The sequence below is a fragment of the Episyrphus balteatus genome, chromosome 1, assembly GCF_945859705.1.
Source record: "Episyrphus balteatus chromosome 1, idEpiBalt1.1, whole genome shotgun sequence".
Lineage (NCBI taxonomy): Eukaryota > Metazoa > Arthropoda > Insecta > Diptera > Syrphidae > Episyrphus > Episyrphus balteatus.
The window spans coordinates 102244229-102263900 of NC_079134.1; the positions used below are offsets into that span (position 1 = coordinate 102244229).

At 31.2% G+C, this 19672-nt stretch overlaps 1 protein-coding gene across 1 annotated transcript in view; it reads left to right on the forward strand.

Moving 5' to 3' along the window:
• The window catches only part of LOC129907847 (histone-lysine N-methyltransferase trr), a 34073-nt gene that overhangs the window by 3363 nt on the left and 11038 nt on the right, over positions 1–19672 (forward strand). The window contains exons 2-6 of the mRNA XM_055984260.1: positions 3639–5971; positions 12914–13628; positions 17375–17839; positions 17903–18492; positions 18610–18739. Coding sequence (XP_055840235.1) covers positions 3639–5971; positions 12914–13628; positions 17375–17839; positions 17903–18492; positions 18610–18739 — 4233 coding nt within the window. The remainder of the gene's footprint in view (positions 1–3638; positions 5972–12913; positions 13629–17374; positions 17840–17902; positions 18493–18609; positions 18740–19672) is intronic.

The following is a 19672-nucleotide window of genomic DNA, read 5'->3' on the forward strand; positions in this document are numbered from 1 at the left end:
AAAACACTACAACAAAAACTTAGAGCTATTATCACAATTTATTATCACAGACATTAATTAATGGCAAGACTATATGCGTAGCTGATATTATCTGTATTTTGCTTTCCAACATAAGTAGTAAAAGTTAGAAATATTTTTCAAAAGTAACTCCATACTACAGCAAATAAGCATTTGGAAAATTTCAGTTTAAGAAGTAGATACAGTTCCTTCCATAAAAGATGTTTAGTTAAAATAAAAAACTTAACCCTCTGTCGGCACACGGGTGCGAATTTGGCTTTCAATAAAAAGTCCTCGCTTGCTCGTTCAGACCTAATAAAGGTAGCAAATAGCGACTAAAGTCGGTAAGCGGTAACGCTGGAAACTTTTTGAGATCGCGACCCACTTGAGAGGAAACTTTTTTTGACGACCCCACACACTTTAATGTGTCCATTTTTTAAATAGCTTTATACACTGTATCCCTTCAAAACTAGGTCTAATAACCAACGATTTTACTTATTCGCGAAGATATTTTTTCCCGCGTTGCTTGACATTATTTTTGGTTAGTGTGTCTAGAAGCAAACAAAAATTGATTCTTTTCCCTGCGTTCAAAAGATTCTTGAAAAATTCTCATCAGAAGAATATATATTTTTTTAAATCCCATATTTCTTCCATGGTATAGAGTTAATTTAATTTGGAGAGGAAATCTTGAGTTACTTTCCACAAATGAATTCCGAAAGTGAAAATGGATAAAGATTAGGGTGGTCATATTTTTTGATTTTTACATTTCCGTTGTTCCCCACTCAAAAATTGGTTGCATATGTGTTTTGTATTACTCAAGTGAAATTTCAGCTTTTTTAGTGAAGTGTGAGTGGGCGCTCAACAGGCTCAAAGTTTTTGCTCAGATGCTGTTCTAGCTAGGTGCTCATGTCTAGTTATTCATTTTTTTTTAATTTATGAGGTGAATCAAGTTGTGACGTGATAAAGTTTTTAATGATATGTTTTTTCTTTCATAAAAAACCACTACTTAAGTGATTTTTTGACAGATATTTATTGTTCATTTAAATTCGTCTGTAAGTATTTATTGGGTTGGGGTCAAAATTCTGCCGGGGTCAAAATTCTGCTTTCAAAATTCTGCTTCACAAAATTCTGCTTTCAAAATTCTGCTTTTCAAAATTCTGTTTTTCAAAATTCTGTTTTTCAAAATTCTGCTTTTCAAAATTCTGTTTTTCAAAATTCTGCAAAAAATTAAAAAAGGGTTTGGAAAATGTTAAAAAGCGCGCGCTTTTTAACATTTTCCAAACCCTTTTTTAATTTTTTGCAAAATTCTGTAAAATCATCTTCTTGATAAATTGTCTGCTTATTTGATTACTTACCTACATAATTTGTCATTCTTTGAATGCATATTAATTTTTGTTTAAATACTAAACATTTCCGAAAATAATTCAAATTTTTTTTAATTTATCAAATAAAGATGAATAATCAAAAATTTGAATAAGAAAAGGAATATTTTGTATCAAACAACATCGGTTCCAATAAGTTATAGATTTTATTCGAAAGAAAGTCAGTCTATGCATTTTAAAAAATATTTCCGACACTTAAACAAAAAAAAATTAGGAAAGTACCTATGTTGAATTACATTAATGAGGTGTATTTTTCTTTAGTCAGCACATATGCTATAAAAAAAACAGAATTGGCAGAATTTTTTTGTTTAAGTATAATGCTGGCAGAATTTTGAAAATCAGAATTTTAAAAAGCAGAATTTTGAAAAGCAGAATAGAAAAAAAGCAGAATTTTGAAAAACAGAATTTTCGTTAAAAAAGCAGAATTTTGAAAAGCAGAATTTTGAAGCCAGAATTTTGACCCGATCCCTATTTATTGCTTAAAGTTGAAACAAAACAGAATTAATCAATGAAATATGAATGACTCAAAACCAAAGAAACATGAAAATAATTAACTTGTTTGTCGGAAGCATGCGTGCTTATCATATTTAAGCCAAATTCTAACTCCAAGCCAAGTCCTATTACGATATAATCAGATATTAAGAGTATAAAAAGTCTAATATTTCAAAGCTGATGAGCTCCCTCTTCCTTTTACTTTTGAGAGCTAAAACTTTCAGCATATATTGGTATAGATGTATGTAGCAAAATAATGGGTGGGGTTAATTAATTATATGGTTTATTATTTTGCATTATAACGTGGATCACACTAATAAAGATGGATTTTAAATTCTTTTTGAACATAGCGGTTGAACTTGCTCATCTTCCGTCTGTAAAAATGAAAGCAAATTGTATGTTTATGTCATGATAAAAATGCTATTTAAATTTAAAACAATTGTCAATTTGTGGATTAAGAGAAGAGAAATGTATCCTGACATTTGCCACTTCTTACCTGAAGTCATTCTCTTTAAAAAAAAGAAGAGAAACGGACTTCACGTGGAAAAAGATTTAATTCTTATTAAAAGATTTCAATATTTATTAAGAATTAACCAGCACATACACTGCGCGTCACTTGAGACAAGAATTTCGTCTAACAAAAAACAGAAAACTAAGGGAATTTGTTTAAATTGAGACACTTAGAAAATGTATGCCCGTGGTCAGGCTAAGAATATTAAAATTCACAGTATGTTCAAGCTGTGAGTTTTATATAGTGTCGGTAAACATCGACCAAAATAAGGCGTCTTAGTTAGGGTACGACAAATCTAACTGATGAGCCCACTGTCGTACCTGGGCGAAACGCTTTATAAATTTGGAGTTGAGGTCACTTAAACTTTAAAATTGAATTACATACATACACAATGTATATTATACATTCATATATACGAAGTCGGGTGCAAATAAAAAGAGTTTTTGGATACAAATAAATTACTTATTTACCCTAGAATCTGTGAGTTTTATATAGTGTCGGTAAACATCGACCAAAATAAGGCGTCTTAGTTAGGGTACGACAAATCTAACTGATGAGCCCACTGTCGTACCTTGGCGAAACGCTTTATAAATTTGGAGTTGAGGTCACTTAAACTTTAAAATTGAATTACATACATATACAATGTATATTATACATTCATATATACGAAGTCGGGTGCAAATAAAAAGTGTTTTTGGATACAAATAAATTACTTATTTACCCTAGAATCTATCTTTATTATTTTAAAAGCATATTTCAACGCCTTTTTATGTTTATTTTGTTTATTATAAGATTTGTATTTGATTGATAACAATGTATTTTATAGGGTGATACAGGAGTAATGTGCCAAAAAGCTAGAGCGTGTAGGTTGGGTCGAGAGAGGACAAAAATCGTATGGAAGGGGGTATGTCTATTCCCCTTCGTTTAGCGGGGAGGGGCATTTTTAATCATTTTTTTCGAAATTTTTTTTCTTGTCTCGACCCAAAGCTCTAACTTTTGTTTGTTTGGTTTTGAAAATATTTCACGCACATAACAAGCTTAACGCTACCTTTCATTTGATACCAAACGTATCTCTATACACTCGGGGCCATGGCTTCATAGTAAAATGCTCATTCCCTTTTCTATTTACTACATTCATCCTTTTGACATGAAGACAAGATGACGATGTAGGATAGAAAATTTGTTTTATAATGTTTGAACTGCATACAGTTTTTTTTATATCATACAAACAATTCTTAATTTATGTCTATTCATAGGTTATTAACATTCGGGGAAATAAAATCAAAGCTCCTACAATTGTGCAGCTCTCTCAGGTGCATTTAAATCCAAAGATTAATTCAAAGATCGTTCAAGCTACCCTGGTTGGAAATAAAATACAATTACCAAACATGGGATTTAAATCAACGTCAAGCGGAAGTTTTTCCAAGCAAAATTTCGTTCAACCTTCTCAATTGGATGTAAGCACTTTGCCGAAACAAATATTTGAAGATGAAATGGTTTTTTTAGACAACACTCCTCAGGTGTCTCAAGGGCAACAGCATCAACAACAGCAACAAAGCCAAACATCAGATGATGCTGTCGAGACAACAACGATAAGCAGTCTTTCAGTTGGAAATAAAACTCTACAAAAGTCTAAGGAATCAATAATTAAACCTGTTACATATGATGAACAGGTACCCAGGAGCAGTCCTTCCTATATAAACCAACAATATCGTGTTATAGAAACTGATTCTAATGTATCCAAGTCTTTTGAGAGCCTTACCACAGAAACAACACCAACTACTGTGGTTGTATCATCAACCAGTTCTGAGAATATACTACCTAGAATGAGCGCTTCTTTGCCTAAAACCGCCTCAAGGAATCCCCTAATTTTGACAGCAAAGACAGTTACTACATCTGAAGCAGCAAGTGGGAAGGATACAAAACAATCATCCGACAATACGATGATTGGAAAGATGCTAGAAGACAACTACCTTCTACGCAAACAAATAACTTTGGCAGTCCAAAATAATGTTAATAGATTTCAATTAAAAGTTACTAAAACAAATGAAGATAGCAAAGCCAAGAGAGTTGAAAATAAAAGCTTGGAATCAATGGTTCATAGCCAAAGTCAACAAAAACGTCTCATCTCAGCACCCGGTACAATATTAGGTAATGAGCCTTCTTCAACAGAAAAAGTTGAAAAGCAAACGAATCCAAAATCGGATGAAACTCAAAATGTTCTTCTAAAGCACTTACTTCAGTCGTCTATTACTCAACGTTCTAATTCGGGATGCAATCAGCCATTGGCTCCTCGGAAACTGGCTACAGTTCGCGCACCAAGCTTGGGTGTTGTCAGTTCTCTAGAAGCCCAATTGGCTCGTCCAGTTATACCGCCTGTCTCATCAGTAGGTGACATTAAACCGGAAATAAAAATACTCAACAAAGGTGTCACAGATAAACCGAAGAAAACCCTAGCAAATGATCGCGATGTTGTTGTAACGGCTGTTAAGAGTAGACCCGAAATGATTTCCAGAGAAACTTCTTTTGTCTCTGCATTTCCTTCAAAAAATAAAAATTTGAATGAGCTAAAAAGAACCATTAGTGTTCAATCCAATGCTAATCAGATTGTACAAGCAGATGCTACTCCTAAGCCAGTTGCTATCACGCAGACCCCACAAAATACCAACAATAACATAAGCTCAATAAATTTATTTAAATTCTTCAAACAGAAAGAACAAACTGTAAGCGAAAGTCCAAATACCGAAGCAGGTTCTAACAATGTTCAGAACAAACATTTCGCACCCCAAGATAATTCCGACACAAAATTGTCGATTAAAAGCGAAGTTGAAGATGCTCGAAGCTCCCCGACAGTTAAGACCAAATTAGTCAAAATGGATATTGAGCAAAATATTGAGTTGCGTCGAAAGTTTAAGAGAGATTATCAAAAGCACAAGAGGCAGTTATTACTTCAGAAGGATCCTCAAAGTCATCAAAAGAAGAAATCGCGAAAACTTTCCAAAGCCACTGAAGATTTTGATGAATTTATTGAACATAAAGTTGTGCAAATGAAACAAATGTTTGTTCTGGAAGTTTTGGAACCACTGTTATCCACTTTTCTTGGAATTTGTTCGGTTTATGGTTATAATGAGAAAGTGAGAAATCAGTATCCATATCAAATTCCTTCAAAAGATGATTTCGGAAAGATAAATCTTATGAATTATGTTGACTTTTACTCAGTTGAACCATACGGATCAAATAAAAATGACATAACAAAGAACGTGCCCTCATTTCAAAATAAATTTTACGATGAAGAGTTCTCAACGGTCAATCAGGAATCATGTGATAGATTGTATCAATTTATAAATAACTTGAAGCATCTACATTTGCAGCCGCCATCAGAAAACGTGTATGTAGTACCACGATCACCGTCGTGCAATGATATAAAGAATCAATCGCTTTTGAACATGACTTACCCGGGAATTAAAATTGAAACTAATTTCAATTTAAATTCTGAAAGAATGTCACCGGTACTTTCAATCGTTAATCCGAAATATTTTGGTGGAATGATTAAACGCAAAAAGAAAACAAATGTAAACCTCAAGAAATGGTAAGTACTTTTTGTTTTACTAATCGTAAAGTTATGTTGTCTAATTTTAATTGTAAACTACATACATTGCTTTAGATAGATTTCTTCAAGTTTAGTTTTTAACACATGTCTAGATGCAACAAAAAAAAAGAAAATATAAAGTATAAAGGGTTTTTTTATTCAGGATTTATTCAATACATATTTTTATTTGAGGTTTTATTGGAAATAGCGGCGACAGAGCGAGTTTCCAAAAACTTTTTTTATAACCTTAATTAAAAAACTAATTTATCCTAAAAAAAATGTTCTCAAGTACTATGTATGTATGTTATTGGGTGAATAAGTGCAAAGATTTTTTTAATTGATTTCGTTTAGAAATGGTACAGTTTTAAAATAAATTCACTTTTTCAAAGCGAGCAAAATAATAGCAGTGATTTTCTTTTTCTATTAAATTTAAATAAAAAAAGGGCGAAAAAGGTTCAATTAAACGGTATTTTATTAGAGAAAAGGTAGTATTTGCTCCCATGACCGTTATTTTTAATTACCGCTTCGCAACGACCTTTCATGAAGTCGTAAAGTCTCTGAGATCTTTGCGGTGTTATAGATCACCAAACCTGCTCAGCAACGGGCAATAACTCCCGTTATTTTAAGTTTTGGCTTTAGACACATCTCCTTTTATATCCCCCCAAAGTTTCTAGAAGGAATTGAGGTCTGAAAGACTGAGCAGGTCACTTTATGACCCCAATTTTAGTATCTTGGTACCATTGCCTGGCTGCTCTGCTGATGTGTTTTGGAAGACCCATTTAAGATTCATTTGGTGTCGAAGTAATAGCAGCATAATGTTTTGCAAACTATTCAGGTGCCAGAGCTGGTTAATTACAGTTTTGATCCAATGTATTGGGCAAAGTCCATAGTAGCAGAAGTATCCCCAAAACATAATATTAGACCTTCTATATTCTCTTGAATATTCTCTGGACTGATGAGAGAAAATTGGTTCTTTATTATGATTTAGGGTCTCGGCAATTTGTTTAACGACAACGGAAAACGAAATTCAAAACTAGATACATTACAAAAACTAATTAACTAAGAGGGTCCAGTATAAAGTTTTGGGGATACTTCTGCTACTATGGACTTTGCCTGATACATTATGCTGCTATTACTTCGACACCAAATGAAGCTTAAATGGGTCTTCCAAGAGGATAATAACCCAAAACACATCAGCAGAGCAGCCAGGCATTGGTACCAAGATACTAAAATTAGGGTATAAAGTGACCTGCTCAGTATTTCAGACCTCAATCCCTTCTAGAAACTTTGGGGGGATATAAAAGGAGATGTGTCTAAAGCCAAAACTTAAAATAACGGGAGTTATTGACCGTTGCTGAGCAGGTTTGGTGATCTTTAACCACGCAAAGATCTCAGAGACTTTACGACTTCATGAAAGGTCGTTGCGAAGCGGTAATTAAAAATAACGGTCATGGGAGCAAATACTACCTTTTCTCTAATAAAATACCGTTTATTTGAAACTTTCGCCCTTATTTTATTTAAATTTAATAGGAAAAGAAAATCACTGCTATTATTTTGCTCGCTTTAATGTGAGGCTTATTTTGTCTTTGGATTATTTTTAAGCTAAATAAATTAAATTCCATTTGTACTAAAATTTAAATTTAATGAAACTTGAGGAGTTTTGCTTAAAAAAATTTCCAAAATTAAAGCTCTTTTAATGTTTAATGCTTTATTTAAAATATTTTTCAATTCGCTGCTATTTTTTTGCTCGCCACTGTACCTCCAAATCAAAGAACCATCCAAGAAAGAATTTATTTTATGTAATCCACCAGATCCGCATTTGGCATAAAAACAAGCAAACAGCGGCAATTAAAAAATAAATGGTCAGCAAAATTGAACTTTTTTTTGTCACAAGAATCAAGATACGCTTTTCTAGAGGTTTTTAAGGTGGTGAACTCGAATCCTAAACTTAAAAATTTGACTGGCCTCCATTTTTGGAATATCACCATAATAAAATTCAAAAAACGTCATTTTGGCTGCTTTCGAGATTATGTTTTTATGTGGGGTAATTTTCTTCTTTCCGATATCTCTTGCCCGAGATATCTTGAATTTCAGTTAATAAGCCAAATACAAACTTAATTTAATCTAAAGTTGAAAAGTTACTGGTCACAAAATTTTTGCCACAAAAACCAAAATATACTTTTCTGAAGGTTTTAAGCTTGGTTAACTCGGATCATAAGTCAGAAATATTGTATTGGCTTCCGTTTTTTAAATATAACCATTATAAAAAAAAAACCTTTTTTGCATTTCATAACGGTAATATTTCAAGAACGGAGGATAATAGAATTTTTCTGACTAAAACCTTCAGAAAAGATTTAAACATTTTTTGGAAGAATGAAACCAGTTCTTATATGCAGGGTGTCCGGTAGAAATTGGATAAGCCTGAAATGGCTGATAGGTGCACTTTTGACTGTTCTGAAACCGAATAGAAAAAGTTTCTATCGCAACCAGTTTAGAAAATATTAGCTTTTTTTCGTTCAGTGTACTTTAAATTTCATTATCTTACGTTTTCTTTAACCATGAATGAATGAATTTTATAAATTTCTTATTTTTATAATTTTTTACAATAATTGGCTCACTACATACGAAGTTAAAAGTTTTTATAACTGTTGCATCTTTTCTTTAAAAAAATTTTGAAATTTATTTTTCGATGCAAAATGTGAAAAAAAAATTTTTAGGAAAATTTTCAAACACCTGTGGTATAAAAATAAAATGCACAACTGGGTCGCACGTACTTGCTCTTGTAGTTCAAAGTATCTTTATCTTAAATATCTATTGGAAATTAAAGATTTTGTTTAGTGTCGAGAAAAAAAATTTAAAAAATCGAAAGTTAAATAAAAAATCCAAAATTAAAAAAAAAAAATTTTTCAAAAACTTTTTTTTAAAATTTTTTTTTACATTTTACACTTCAAAATGATGTCTTAAAATATTGAATAAAATTGACTTGGGCTTTGATCAAATATATGAACTTAAAAAATGTCAATTTTTGAAAAACGGCAACGCCATATTTCCGTTCTCCGAATTTTTTGAGAAAAACTAAAAACAGCAGTTTTGTTAGAATCAATAAGAGCATAACGTACACCAAATTTAATCAAAATCGTTAGAGCCGTTTTCGAGAAAATTGTTATACCTCGAAAACGGTATATGGGAGGTATGCGTTAAAAAAGAGATATTTAAAAACTAAAAAAAGTGGACCTAGGATATTACGCAAAAATCATCTGTACCAAGTTTCAAGTAAATCCATCCATCCGTTTAGGCCCTAGCTCGATGTACAGATGGACGCACATACGCACAGACGCACAGACCGACGGACGCCATGACGAAAACAACTTTTTTGATCTTCTCCATCATCGTAATGTTGGTTTTGATTAAAACCTCGAATTTTTTTTTTCTACACGAAACCAATACTTGCCCTATAGAGCAAGTAAAAATCCATAGGAACGTAGGTGGCCAACTTTTTTAAAAATATTCGCGTCCAAAGGGAATTGCAGAATGGTAAAAGTTTTTATCAAATCTAGAGTTACTAGCAAGTTATTGGTACCAAAGTGCAAAAAAAGCCTATTAATTTAATAAATTATTTTAACTGTAAAATCTTAAGTTTTTCACATTGCTGCCACAAATGCAAGGATTCCATCAGTTTTTTTAATCAGTCATATTTTACAATAATTCTTATTACACATAACTATTAAAAAAGCGTTATAACCGTTGAACAGTGGCTATAAAAAAAATAATTTAACTTTTTTTAATTCAAAGTAGAAAAAAAATATTTGTTTGCTCAGTTTAAGCATGGACATACAATTGTGCATCGGGACAGCTTGTTTTGAGTTTTGACTTCTTAATGATCTCGTTTTAAAGATAAATTGAGATTTTCGGTCCCAATGCAACCTCATCAAAAATGTTGCAATGTTTTCGAATTTGTATTCAATTCCCAATCTTATTGGGCTACGAAAAACATCCAATATTTGTTAGATGCAATTTAATTTACAGTTAATATTGTGAGCCACTTCTTATTTTATCTTTTAAACTGGTTATTAGCAAATAAGCAAACAAATATTTTTTTTCTACTTTGCATTAAAAAAAAAGTTCAATTATTTTTTTATAGCCATTGTTAAACGGTTATAACACTTTTTTAATAGTTATGTGTAAGATGAATTATTGTAAAATATGACTGATTAAAAAAACTGATGGAATCCATGCATTTGTGGCAGCAATGTGAAAAACTTAAGATTTTACAGTAAAAATAATTTATTAAATTAATAGGCTTTTTTTGCACTTTGGTACCAATAACTTCCTATTAACTCTAGATTTGATAAAAACTTTTAGCATTCTGCAATTCCCTTTGGACGCGCATATTTTTAAAAAAGTTGGCCACCTACGTTCCTATGGATTTTTTTTATACCCCAGGTGTTTGAAAATTTTCCTAAAAAATTTTTTTTCACATTTTGCATCGAAAAACAAATTTCAAAAATTTTTTAAGAAAAGATGCAACAGTTATAAAAACTTTTAACTTCTTATCTAGTTAGCCAATTATTGTAGAAAATTATAAACCTAAAAAATTTATAAAATTCATTCATTCATTTTTTTTTAAATCAAAGAGGCATAAGAGGAGAAGGATTAAGGCAAACTAATTTAAGATTTTATAGGGTAAATAGGGGTTACACGACATTGAAAAAAGGGACTATTTTCTAAACGCTAAGTCGTAAAGAGTTCACTTTTTTTTAAATGATAGACAAATTTATTCAATAGTTAAAAAAGATATTGAAAAAATCCAAAAAATTTCAGAACCAAGTTGTGAAGGTTTTTTTGTATTCAAAGACCTTTGACAAAAGACTAATTACAGGTACACAAAATTTTGCACAGAAATTTGAATTAGAAAGATATTAAAAAAAAAAATTAGGGGTCTAATACGGATTTTTTTCATAGGCCCTGTATTTTGAAATACAAGTTTTTGAAAAACAACTAATTTTTAGGGACATTTTTGAGTAGTCTTTTATTTTTTTGGAATTTTTAAAAGTCTGCAAAAAATCTCAAACTTATAGGAAATATAGGTTTTAATCATGCGCATGCATGTACAAACTTTTAAATTTTTAAAACAGAATAACGGGAAAAACAAGTTGTTTTTGTCCCAAGTTTTTTGGCCGTTTTTAACCGTTTTTTATTTTTATCTTTTTTTTTCAACAGATAAATGAATGAAAGTGTAGATAGATAATAAACAAGACTGTATTTGTACAAAGTTTCAATTAATTTTGTAATGACAAATTTGAAATAACGGTAAATTAAAACTCTATTTTTCAACACGTTACATCTTTTGATCTGGAGCTTATAAAAATTGTATTACTCTTTACTGAGCATCCTGATAATATTACCTTTCATTTGATATATCACACATAACGGTACATTCACTACAAGCTACACAATGTTAAATTAAAAAACTTCAGAAATATCTCAAAACACATGTACATTGCAGTGAGTACCGTAATCTCAGTGTGGAATTTCGACATGCTTGGCTTTAAAAAATTCTTACTTTTTTTTGTAGTCATCTCAGAAATAAGATTGAAACGTAATTTGAAAGGTGAAATAATAAGCATTCACATGATTTAAAATTTTTTATAGGTTGTCATTGAAAAAAAAAATTGATTCAATAGCGTGTGAAAATAAAATTATATGTTTTTTTTGCTTTTTTTGATGAAAATTGATCGTTTTCGCTTTTTTTTTTCAAGAAATATGTACGTACCTATGGATTCAAAAAATGTATGAAAAATTTAAAATATTGCAATCCACAGCAAAAAACACAAAATTTTACATTTTTTACTGTCATGAATCCATTTCTTATCTATTAAATACGTATATTAAAGTTTGGCTTTGTGTACGTTCGCTAACCGACCACACCGACTGACTTATTTTCTTAATTTTTTTTTAAATCAAAGAGGCATAAGAGGAGAAGATTTAAGGCAAAAAAATTTTAGATTTTATAGGGTAAATAGGGGTAACACGACATTGAAAAAAAAGGCTATTTTCTAAATGGTAACGTTGGTTGAAAAACGAATTGAAAAAATTCTAAAAAAATTCAAAATTAAGTTGTTCGACAAAAGTCTTTTATAGAAATAAGAGTTACACCGTTGGAACGATATTAAAAAAAATTAGGTGTCTCAAATAGAGATGCCGCGAACATTCGGCCACTATTCGGTATTCGGCCTATTTTTTTGTATTCGTTATTCAGTCGAATAGTTTAACTATTCGGCCGAATACCGAATACCAAATGGAGAAGAAAAAGACAAATTATTATACCAAAATGTGTGTTTTATTAAAAAATTGTAATTTTAGTACTTATAATCTACTAAGGCAAGTTGTGGTGAATGAAAACTATTTGTTCCGCATTTTTTGGTAGTAAACGATTACGTTTATTTTCGTAGACTATTCCTGCTTCGGAAAGTAGTCTTTCGCTGTAAACACTTGTTCCAGGAGACGAAAGGTAGACTTTAGCAAATGTTGTCAAAATTGGAAATTTTGTAGTATGTGTTGACCACAACTTGTATGGGTCCGCCGTTCGATTAGTCCTCATGTATATATCGATTTCAGATGTCTATCTTTGCAGTAGTAGGTAGTGTGTTCAGACATTTATCTTAAAAGTAGTTCAGTTATTCATCGTTACAATACGATGTTGTTGGGATTTTTTTTGAAATTACCAACGTTTTTTTCTGAGTGTCCTTGGCCGAATATTCGGCAGCTGTTGTAGAGTTAATTTTAATATATTTATTTTTAAACATTTAAGTATTCAATAAAATCCCCTGAATAAATTGTGAATAACGACGAAAAATGCATGATTTAAAATATTTAAAAATGATTATAATATTTTTTTCAATTCAAATGAAAACTTTAAAAAGGCAAGTAATTTTTTTTTAGCACGTATGGCAGCGTCGAAACTGCTGTCATTTTAAAGCTGTCGTCATTTGTTGCTGAAAACATTCTCGACATTTTGCGAGATCTTGATAACTTATTAAACGTATATTCACCTGTATCTAATAAGTTACTCAACGATGAAAAAGCATATCGTCGTAAAAGTGTTTATATATCTCGAATTCAAAATCTCCAGAAGACAGAATCTACAAATATACAAAACTTTTTAAACGGTACCTACAAATGCTGCCGCAATTGTCATTTGACTATTATATGTGGCATAGTTGGTGTAGATTCAAATTCGAATATAAAAAAGAAAATATTAGCCGATAGTTACTTTTGTGATAAATTTTGTTGCATACAGTATAAAAAGAAAGGTAAAAAGTTTGTTGTTTCACGAAAGAGAGAACGTTGTATACAAAATATTACTAATAATAACAACAACAATAACAACAACGCGGTTGACCGCAGTATAAATACAAATAATGAGAAAAGCTTTTGTAATAATTCAAACTACAAAGTTGTTGGACCGAATACTTTTTGGAAATCAAATTTTAAGGCTTCCACAAGTGAGGATGCAAATGAAATGGCTTTAAAAATGCGAATTGCAATAACTATTAGTTCAAGTAAGGATACAAGGCGGTGTGTATTGTGCAATCAAAAAGGAGATTCTTTCGCTGATGGTTCTTCTAGACTCCTTAATTATGACGTTAACAAATGGGTAAGTCTTAAATTTAAAGATTTTTACCTTAGATATAGATCTATTTTAGGATTTGTTCAAAAAATTACATACAAAAAAATGCACAAAAATGCAGATTTATATTTTATGAAAGGTTTAAATTTTTCCCATGCTTCAAAAATTTAAAAACAATCAAAATATTTCGTATAATTTGACAAAAGTTTATAATTTTAATTTCTTATACAGGGTGTGCGGTAAAGAATGGATAAGCCTAAAATGGCAAATAGCTACATTTATAATATGACTGTTATTGTTATAAAAATCAAGAGAAAAAAATTCTATCCCAACTAGTTAATAAAATATTAGCTATTTTTCGTTCAGTGTATTTTTAATTTTATCACCTTACGTTTTCGTTCACCACAACCACGAATTAAGGAATTTTATCAATTTCTTTTTTTAGTAATTTTCTACAGTAATTGACTGATAAGCAGTTTAAAAGTTTCATAGCTTTTGCACCTTTTCTTTAAAACAATTTTGAAATTTTTTTTCGATGCAAAATGAAAAGTCTAGTCGAAAAACAGCACAAGTCCATTCCAACTCATTTCGAGAAAAACGCATTTTAAAGTTTTGTTCTCTATACAACTTATTACTAAAAGCTCACAATTCATTTATTTTTTTCAGCAAGGCTTAAATTTGTTTTATAAAAGTAAGGATGCCATCAGATAGTGCTCAGTAAATGCTACAAGACCTCATCATTAGTTTATTTTTGACAAAAAGTGGACATGTGCCGTTTTTCCCCTGGACCCTTCAAATGTAAAAAAAAATATATTTAAAAATTTTTTAAACACATCTGGTGTAAAAAAAACCGATACGAACGTAGGTGCACAACACTTTTAAAAATATGCGCGTCTAGAGACAATTTCAAAATGGTAATTGTGACTTGGGAATAGCTTTCCACGCCATCTACCACTTGTAGCGACAACCTGAAAATGATATAGATTTTTTTTCGATTTGCAGTTCAATGTAGTTTCCATAAGAAAAAAACAAAAAAGACCTCGAAAGACATTTATTTACGAATTAATTTTATATGAACGAGAAAACAACAACAAATACTACAAAAAATATAGAAACTATATTGGTTTAATTTTCTTTCAAAATTGTTGAAAATAAAAAAAAGATGCTTACCTACTATTATTTGTGAAAAAGCAAAACAAATAAAAGAGTAACTTAATAATTTCTATATTTTTTATAGTATAATTTGTTGTTTTCAGGCGATTCGCTTGCACTTTTTAAATTTACACAGGTATTATTATACTTTTTGGTATATTTTAAACCTTATTTAGATATAAACACATATTATTATCATTTTACAATCATAACATTGATACTCGTACATACATATAAAATTAATTCGTAAAATAAATGTTTTTCGAGGTCTTTTTTTATTTTTTTCTTATGGAAACTACATTGAGCGGCAAATCGGAAAATAATTTATATAACTTTCAGTTTTTCGTCGCTATCCACCAGGTGCCGTGATGCCAAGTGTTTTTACTTTGTTGAATTTTGAATACTATGTGATCTCGGTTTGATGAGTATTGAAGTTTTTGGTACGTTTTCGAATTTTTTAGTTTATATTGTGAGCCAATCCTTAATTAAACATTTATATTGGTAATTGGCAACATAGCAAACGAATATTTTTTTCCTACTTTGCATTAAATAAAAAAACTTAAAACATAACCTAGATAACTGGTGCCATAATTTCTATGACTAAAAGTAAAAACTTGTATATTTTCAGAGAAAAAACAAGTTGTATTAATTTTAATATCGATTTCAAATGCAAATTCTAAATGTCAACAATTTAAGTATTTTTTTGATAGAAAATTTTAAGGACCATTGTTTAGCTCTAAAAAATAAACTAGCTACCAGGCTTAATATTTTTAAGTATCTATCTACTAAAAATAGTCAAATCCACTGTAACATTTTTGTTAATGTAACAAAAAGTGTTGTTATTATCTATTATCTAGCGCTTGCTGTCTACGATTAAACAAAGAAATCATCTTTACAAATGAATTCACTTTATCATGCAGCTCTGAGGCACAGTTTGACGGCATTCCACCACCACCAGTAAAAAAATATTCACAGAAACAGGCTGTTATGGATAATATCTCACAGAGACATTCTCACTTACCGATTTTTCCCGAAGATCTGAATCTCATAGCTCCAAACATACCATAAACAATGTACAAGATATTAGCTGCATTTTTTTGGCATTGTCATCCGCATCCGCAGTTGGCGTTTACATACATTAGAAAAACAACACGCAGCTGCCCATAGGAATAGAACCAGAATAGAAACGTACCAGTTTACGTTTTCCTTTCTCTTGGTACATGCATATAAATTCTTGTTCAATATTGATATTTGAGAAAAAACACGCCTATTGGAATCAGCATCGTCTCTTTGACTTAACCCAATCCCTAAAGCATTGGTTTTAGAAAGTCTTCCTCCTTGGATGATTCCAACTGAGAAGATTGAAATCTCTCTTCCAAAGTACAAAAAAGGGAACAGTCCCAATGAAGTTTACGTGTAAAATTTTAATGAATTGATGAGTACTTACGATATCTCAACATGGGATGTTATTTATACTGATGGTTCCAAAAATTAAACAGGCTCTGGATTGCCTCCTGTTTACAAAACAGGTTAATTATTTTTCCGTACACTAGCACTAGCCATTCTCAAAGCTACGGAACTAGCAGCAACTGTTAAGAAAAACGTTATCGTCTGTTCCGATAGCCTCTCAAAAATTGATGCTTCCGTAACATAAAACATCAGTCTCCAATCATAAACAAAGTACGTAATAACATCACGCAACTACACCCAAAATTACAACTTGTTCAACAGGACACATCGGTATGGTAGTCTACTGAAATTATAAGATATCTCCCGACCAAAAGAGACTTTCTAAAGCTTGCAAATACCTACTGGAGCCAGAAGCCTCAGGAATTATGGAGCCATTATTCGCATCACTACTTTTTCATGAACCCGAAAGCCGAAGTTCCAATCCATCCATCCAACAACTTCCACTTAAGCTGGGGGCGATCGAATCGGAGTGTAACTTCATGTTCACATTCTCCACTTCGATCGCCCCCTGGTAATGTTAACACTACATATATTTCCTTCATTTTCTTTTAAGTCCAGCTATAAACCCTGGTAGCTATCGCTGTATTACCTGTATTATTATCTGTACATTTTATTTGCTTTTAATAAATTATAATAATAAAAAAAGGATTGGCTCACAATATAAAATAAATTATTTAAATGTGTCCTCTTATTCACTTTAAAAATGCAATTGTTGTGCCCTCTTCCATACCTAATAGAGGAAATCGTCGTGCGTTGATCTCAGCACACTTTAATTGTAATGTTCACTTTGATTGTCCATTCGGTATCATCATTCGGATATTGTTTTGGGTCAATCAAAGTGCATTCAGACAATAATTGAATTGTGCTGACTCTTTAAACGTGCTGACGATTATCCACTGAAGAAGTTGGGCTCGCGACTATCGGAATGACAAGACAAGTTGAGTCTTAATTAAAACGTGAACGAGTAGAGTTCTTTTAAAATTAATCAATGCGAAATCCCAAGTATAACATTCTTACATGTTATAACACAATCACGTAAACAAACCCATAAAATATAAAAATAATACTTTCGGTAATTTAATATTTGGTCTTGAACTTTTATAAATTACCACCAATGAAAAAATTAGAACTTTATAATTTTGTATCTTCAGGTTCACCTCAATTGTGCGCTGTGGTCTAATAGTGTCTATGAAACTATTAATGGAGGCCTCATGAATTTGGAACTTACAATGCAACAAGGAGTGCACCAAATATGTACGTTTTGCAATCAATATGGTGCAAGCATAAAATGTTTCAAGATGAGATGTACACATATGTACCATCTACCTTGTGCTATCAAAGAGCAATGTGTTTTTTATAAAAACAAAACAATTCACTGTGTTTCGCATGCTCACAGAATGGACAAGAAAAATGAATTAAATTCAATTCGCGTCAAAAGGAGAGTTTACATTGAACGAGATGAAAATAGACAAGTTGCAGCAGTAATGCACCATTTGGAGCTTAGCAATCTTCTCCGAATTGGCAATCTAACATTTATCAACGTTGGACAGCTTCTACCACATCAGCTAGAGGCTTTTCATTCCCGCAACTATATTTATCCAATTGGCTACAAAATAGTAAGTTACTAAGTAAAATACATATATTATAATGATTTTATTTAACCATTCTGCAACTCATAGATAAGATTTTTCTGGTCAATGAAAAAATTGAACAAACGATGCAGATATATTTGCTCAATCGCTGAAACTAATGGACGACCTGAATTTATTATTCAGATACAAGAGCAATTTGAAAATGATGTCGAGATAAGGGATATCTCACCAAAGGCTGTTTGGCAACGAGTTCTTGATAAAATTGTGTTGCTTCGAAAAGGACAGTCCATAGTGCAGCTTTTCACAGAGTTCATTACTGGCGAAGATATGTTCGGCTTGTCAGAGCCTTCAATTGTTAGAATTTTGGAGAGCTTGCCTGGCGTAGAAAGCTTGACTGATTATAGATTTAAATATGGGCGTAATCCACTTCTAGAACTTCCATTGGCTCTTAATCCATCGGGTTGTGCTCGAACTGAACCCAAGCAAAAGCATATTGTTAATTGGAAAAAAGCACATACACAAAGGACAAGTTCTATTAATGTTAAATTTACTCTCTCTCCATCTTCCTTGGTTGCCGGTGAAGTAGCTTGTCCATATAGTAAGCAATTTGTGCACTCAAAAAGTTCGCAATATCGAAAAATGAAGCAGGAATGGCGAAATAATGTTTATCTAGCAAGGTATGATGAATTTATGTCTTTAAAAAAACTGTGCAACGAATCTCTTTCATTGCTTTCCGAAGTTGTACCAAAACGACCTTTCATATTCCATTAAACTATTTGCTTTTGTTTTTTTAGATCAAAAATTCAAGGTCTTGGCTTGTATGCTGCACGTGATTTAGAAAAACACACAATGGTAATTGAGTATATTGGACAAGTAATTCGCACAGAAGTATCGGAGCTACGAGAAAAGCAATACGATTTGAGGGTGAGTAGAAAAAACTTTGTATTATGAATGAAGACGTCAAATTCTTTCACCCTGAAGGCCGGCCATAATGTGAAAACTATAAAAATAAAGACTTTTTTCTTTTTTTTGTGAACTGCAATACATAGAACCCTTTTTTCTTCTGAATTCAACCAACAATAAATATGTACGAATGATTTTTATGGAATTCTGAAAGTTAAAGGAAATATGTTGTTTTTTTAATTCGGGTCTTCCCGCATATTAACCCAATTTTGTTTAAAATTTATGTAGAGACAGTTCTTATAATGTAAAGTACTTTTAACTACAAGAAACTCGGGAGTTCCTTTGGTTTAATGAAGATAGCACTGTTCTTACCTTGGACTGAATTTGAGATTTCTCTGCTTTTTCGTCTATTATTTTTTTTTTATTTCATGTATGATTAAATTTTCACTTAAAACTTTATAAATTTAATCACAGTTATTACATTTGAGTAGAAACACTCTTGCAAATTATTTCAGCATGCAACCAAAACCGAGCCCAAATTTTTTTTGCGTTTAATTTAACCTTTAATTTTAACTCAATATACCTATTTTAATAATATGTATATGTACATTACCGTCACAATGGGGCAAAAAGGTGGAATTAAATCAACCAATAGAGCCATCCACTTGAAATTTGGAACAAGTCTAACTGATACAAATTTAAGTTCATAGTCAAAATTTCGAATGGCCACGCCCATTTTTAGGATTACCACCCATACACTTTTTAAGATTTTCGAAATTTCTCGCAAAATCCTCAATCAGTTTCAATTATACTTTAAATGCCTTTTATAAAACAGTAATGCAACTGCAATTATAAAAAAAAGAATAAATAAAAATTAGGGTTGCCACTTTTGAAATTGTTTATGTTATTTTCTTATTATTTTATTTTAATTTTTTTTTAATTAATTTATTCAGT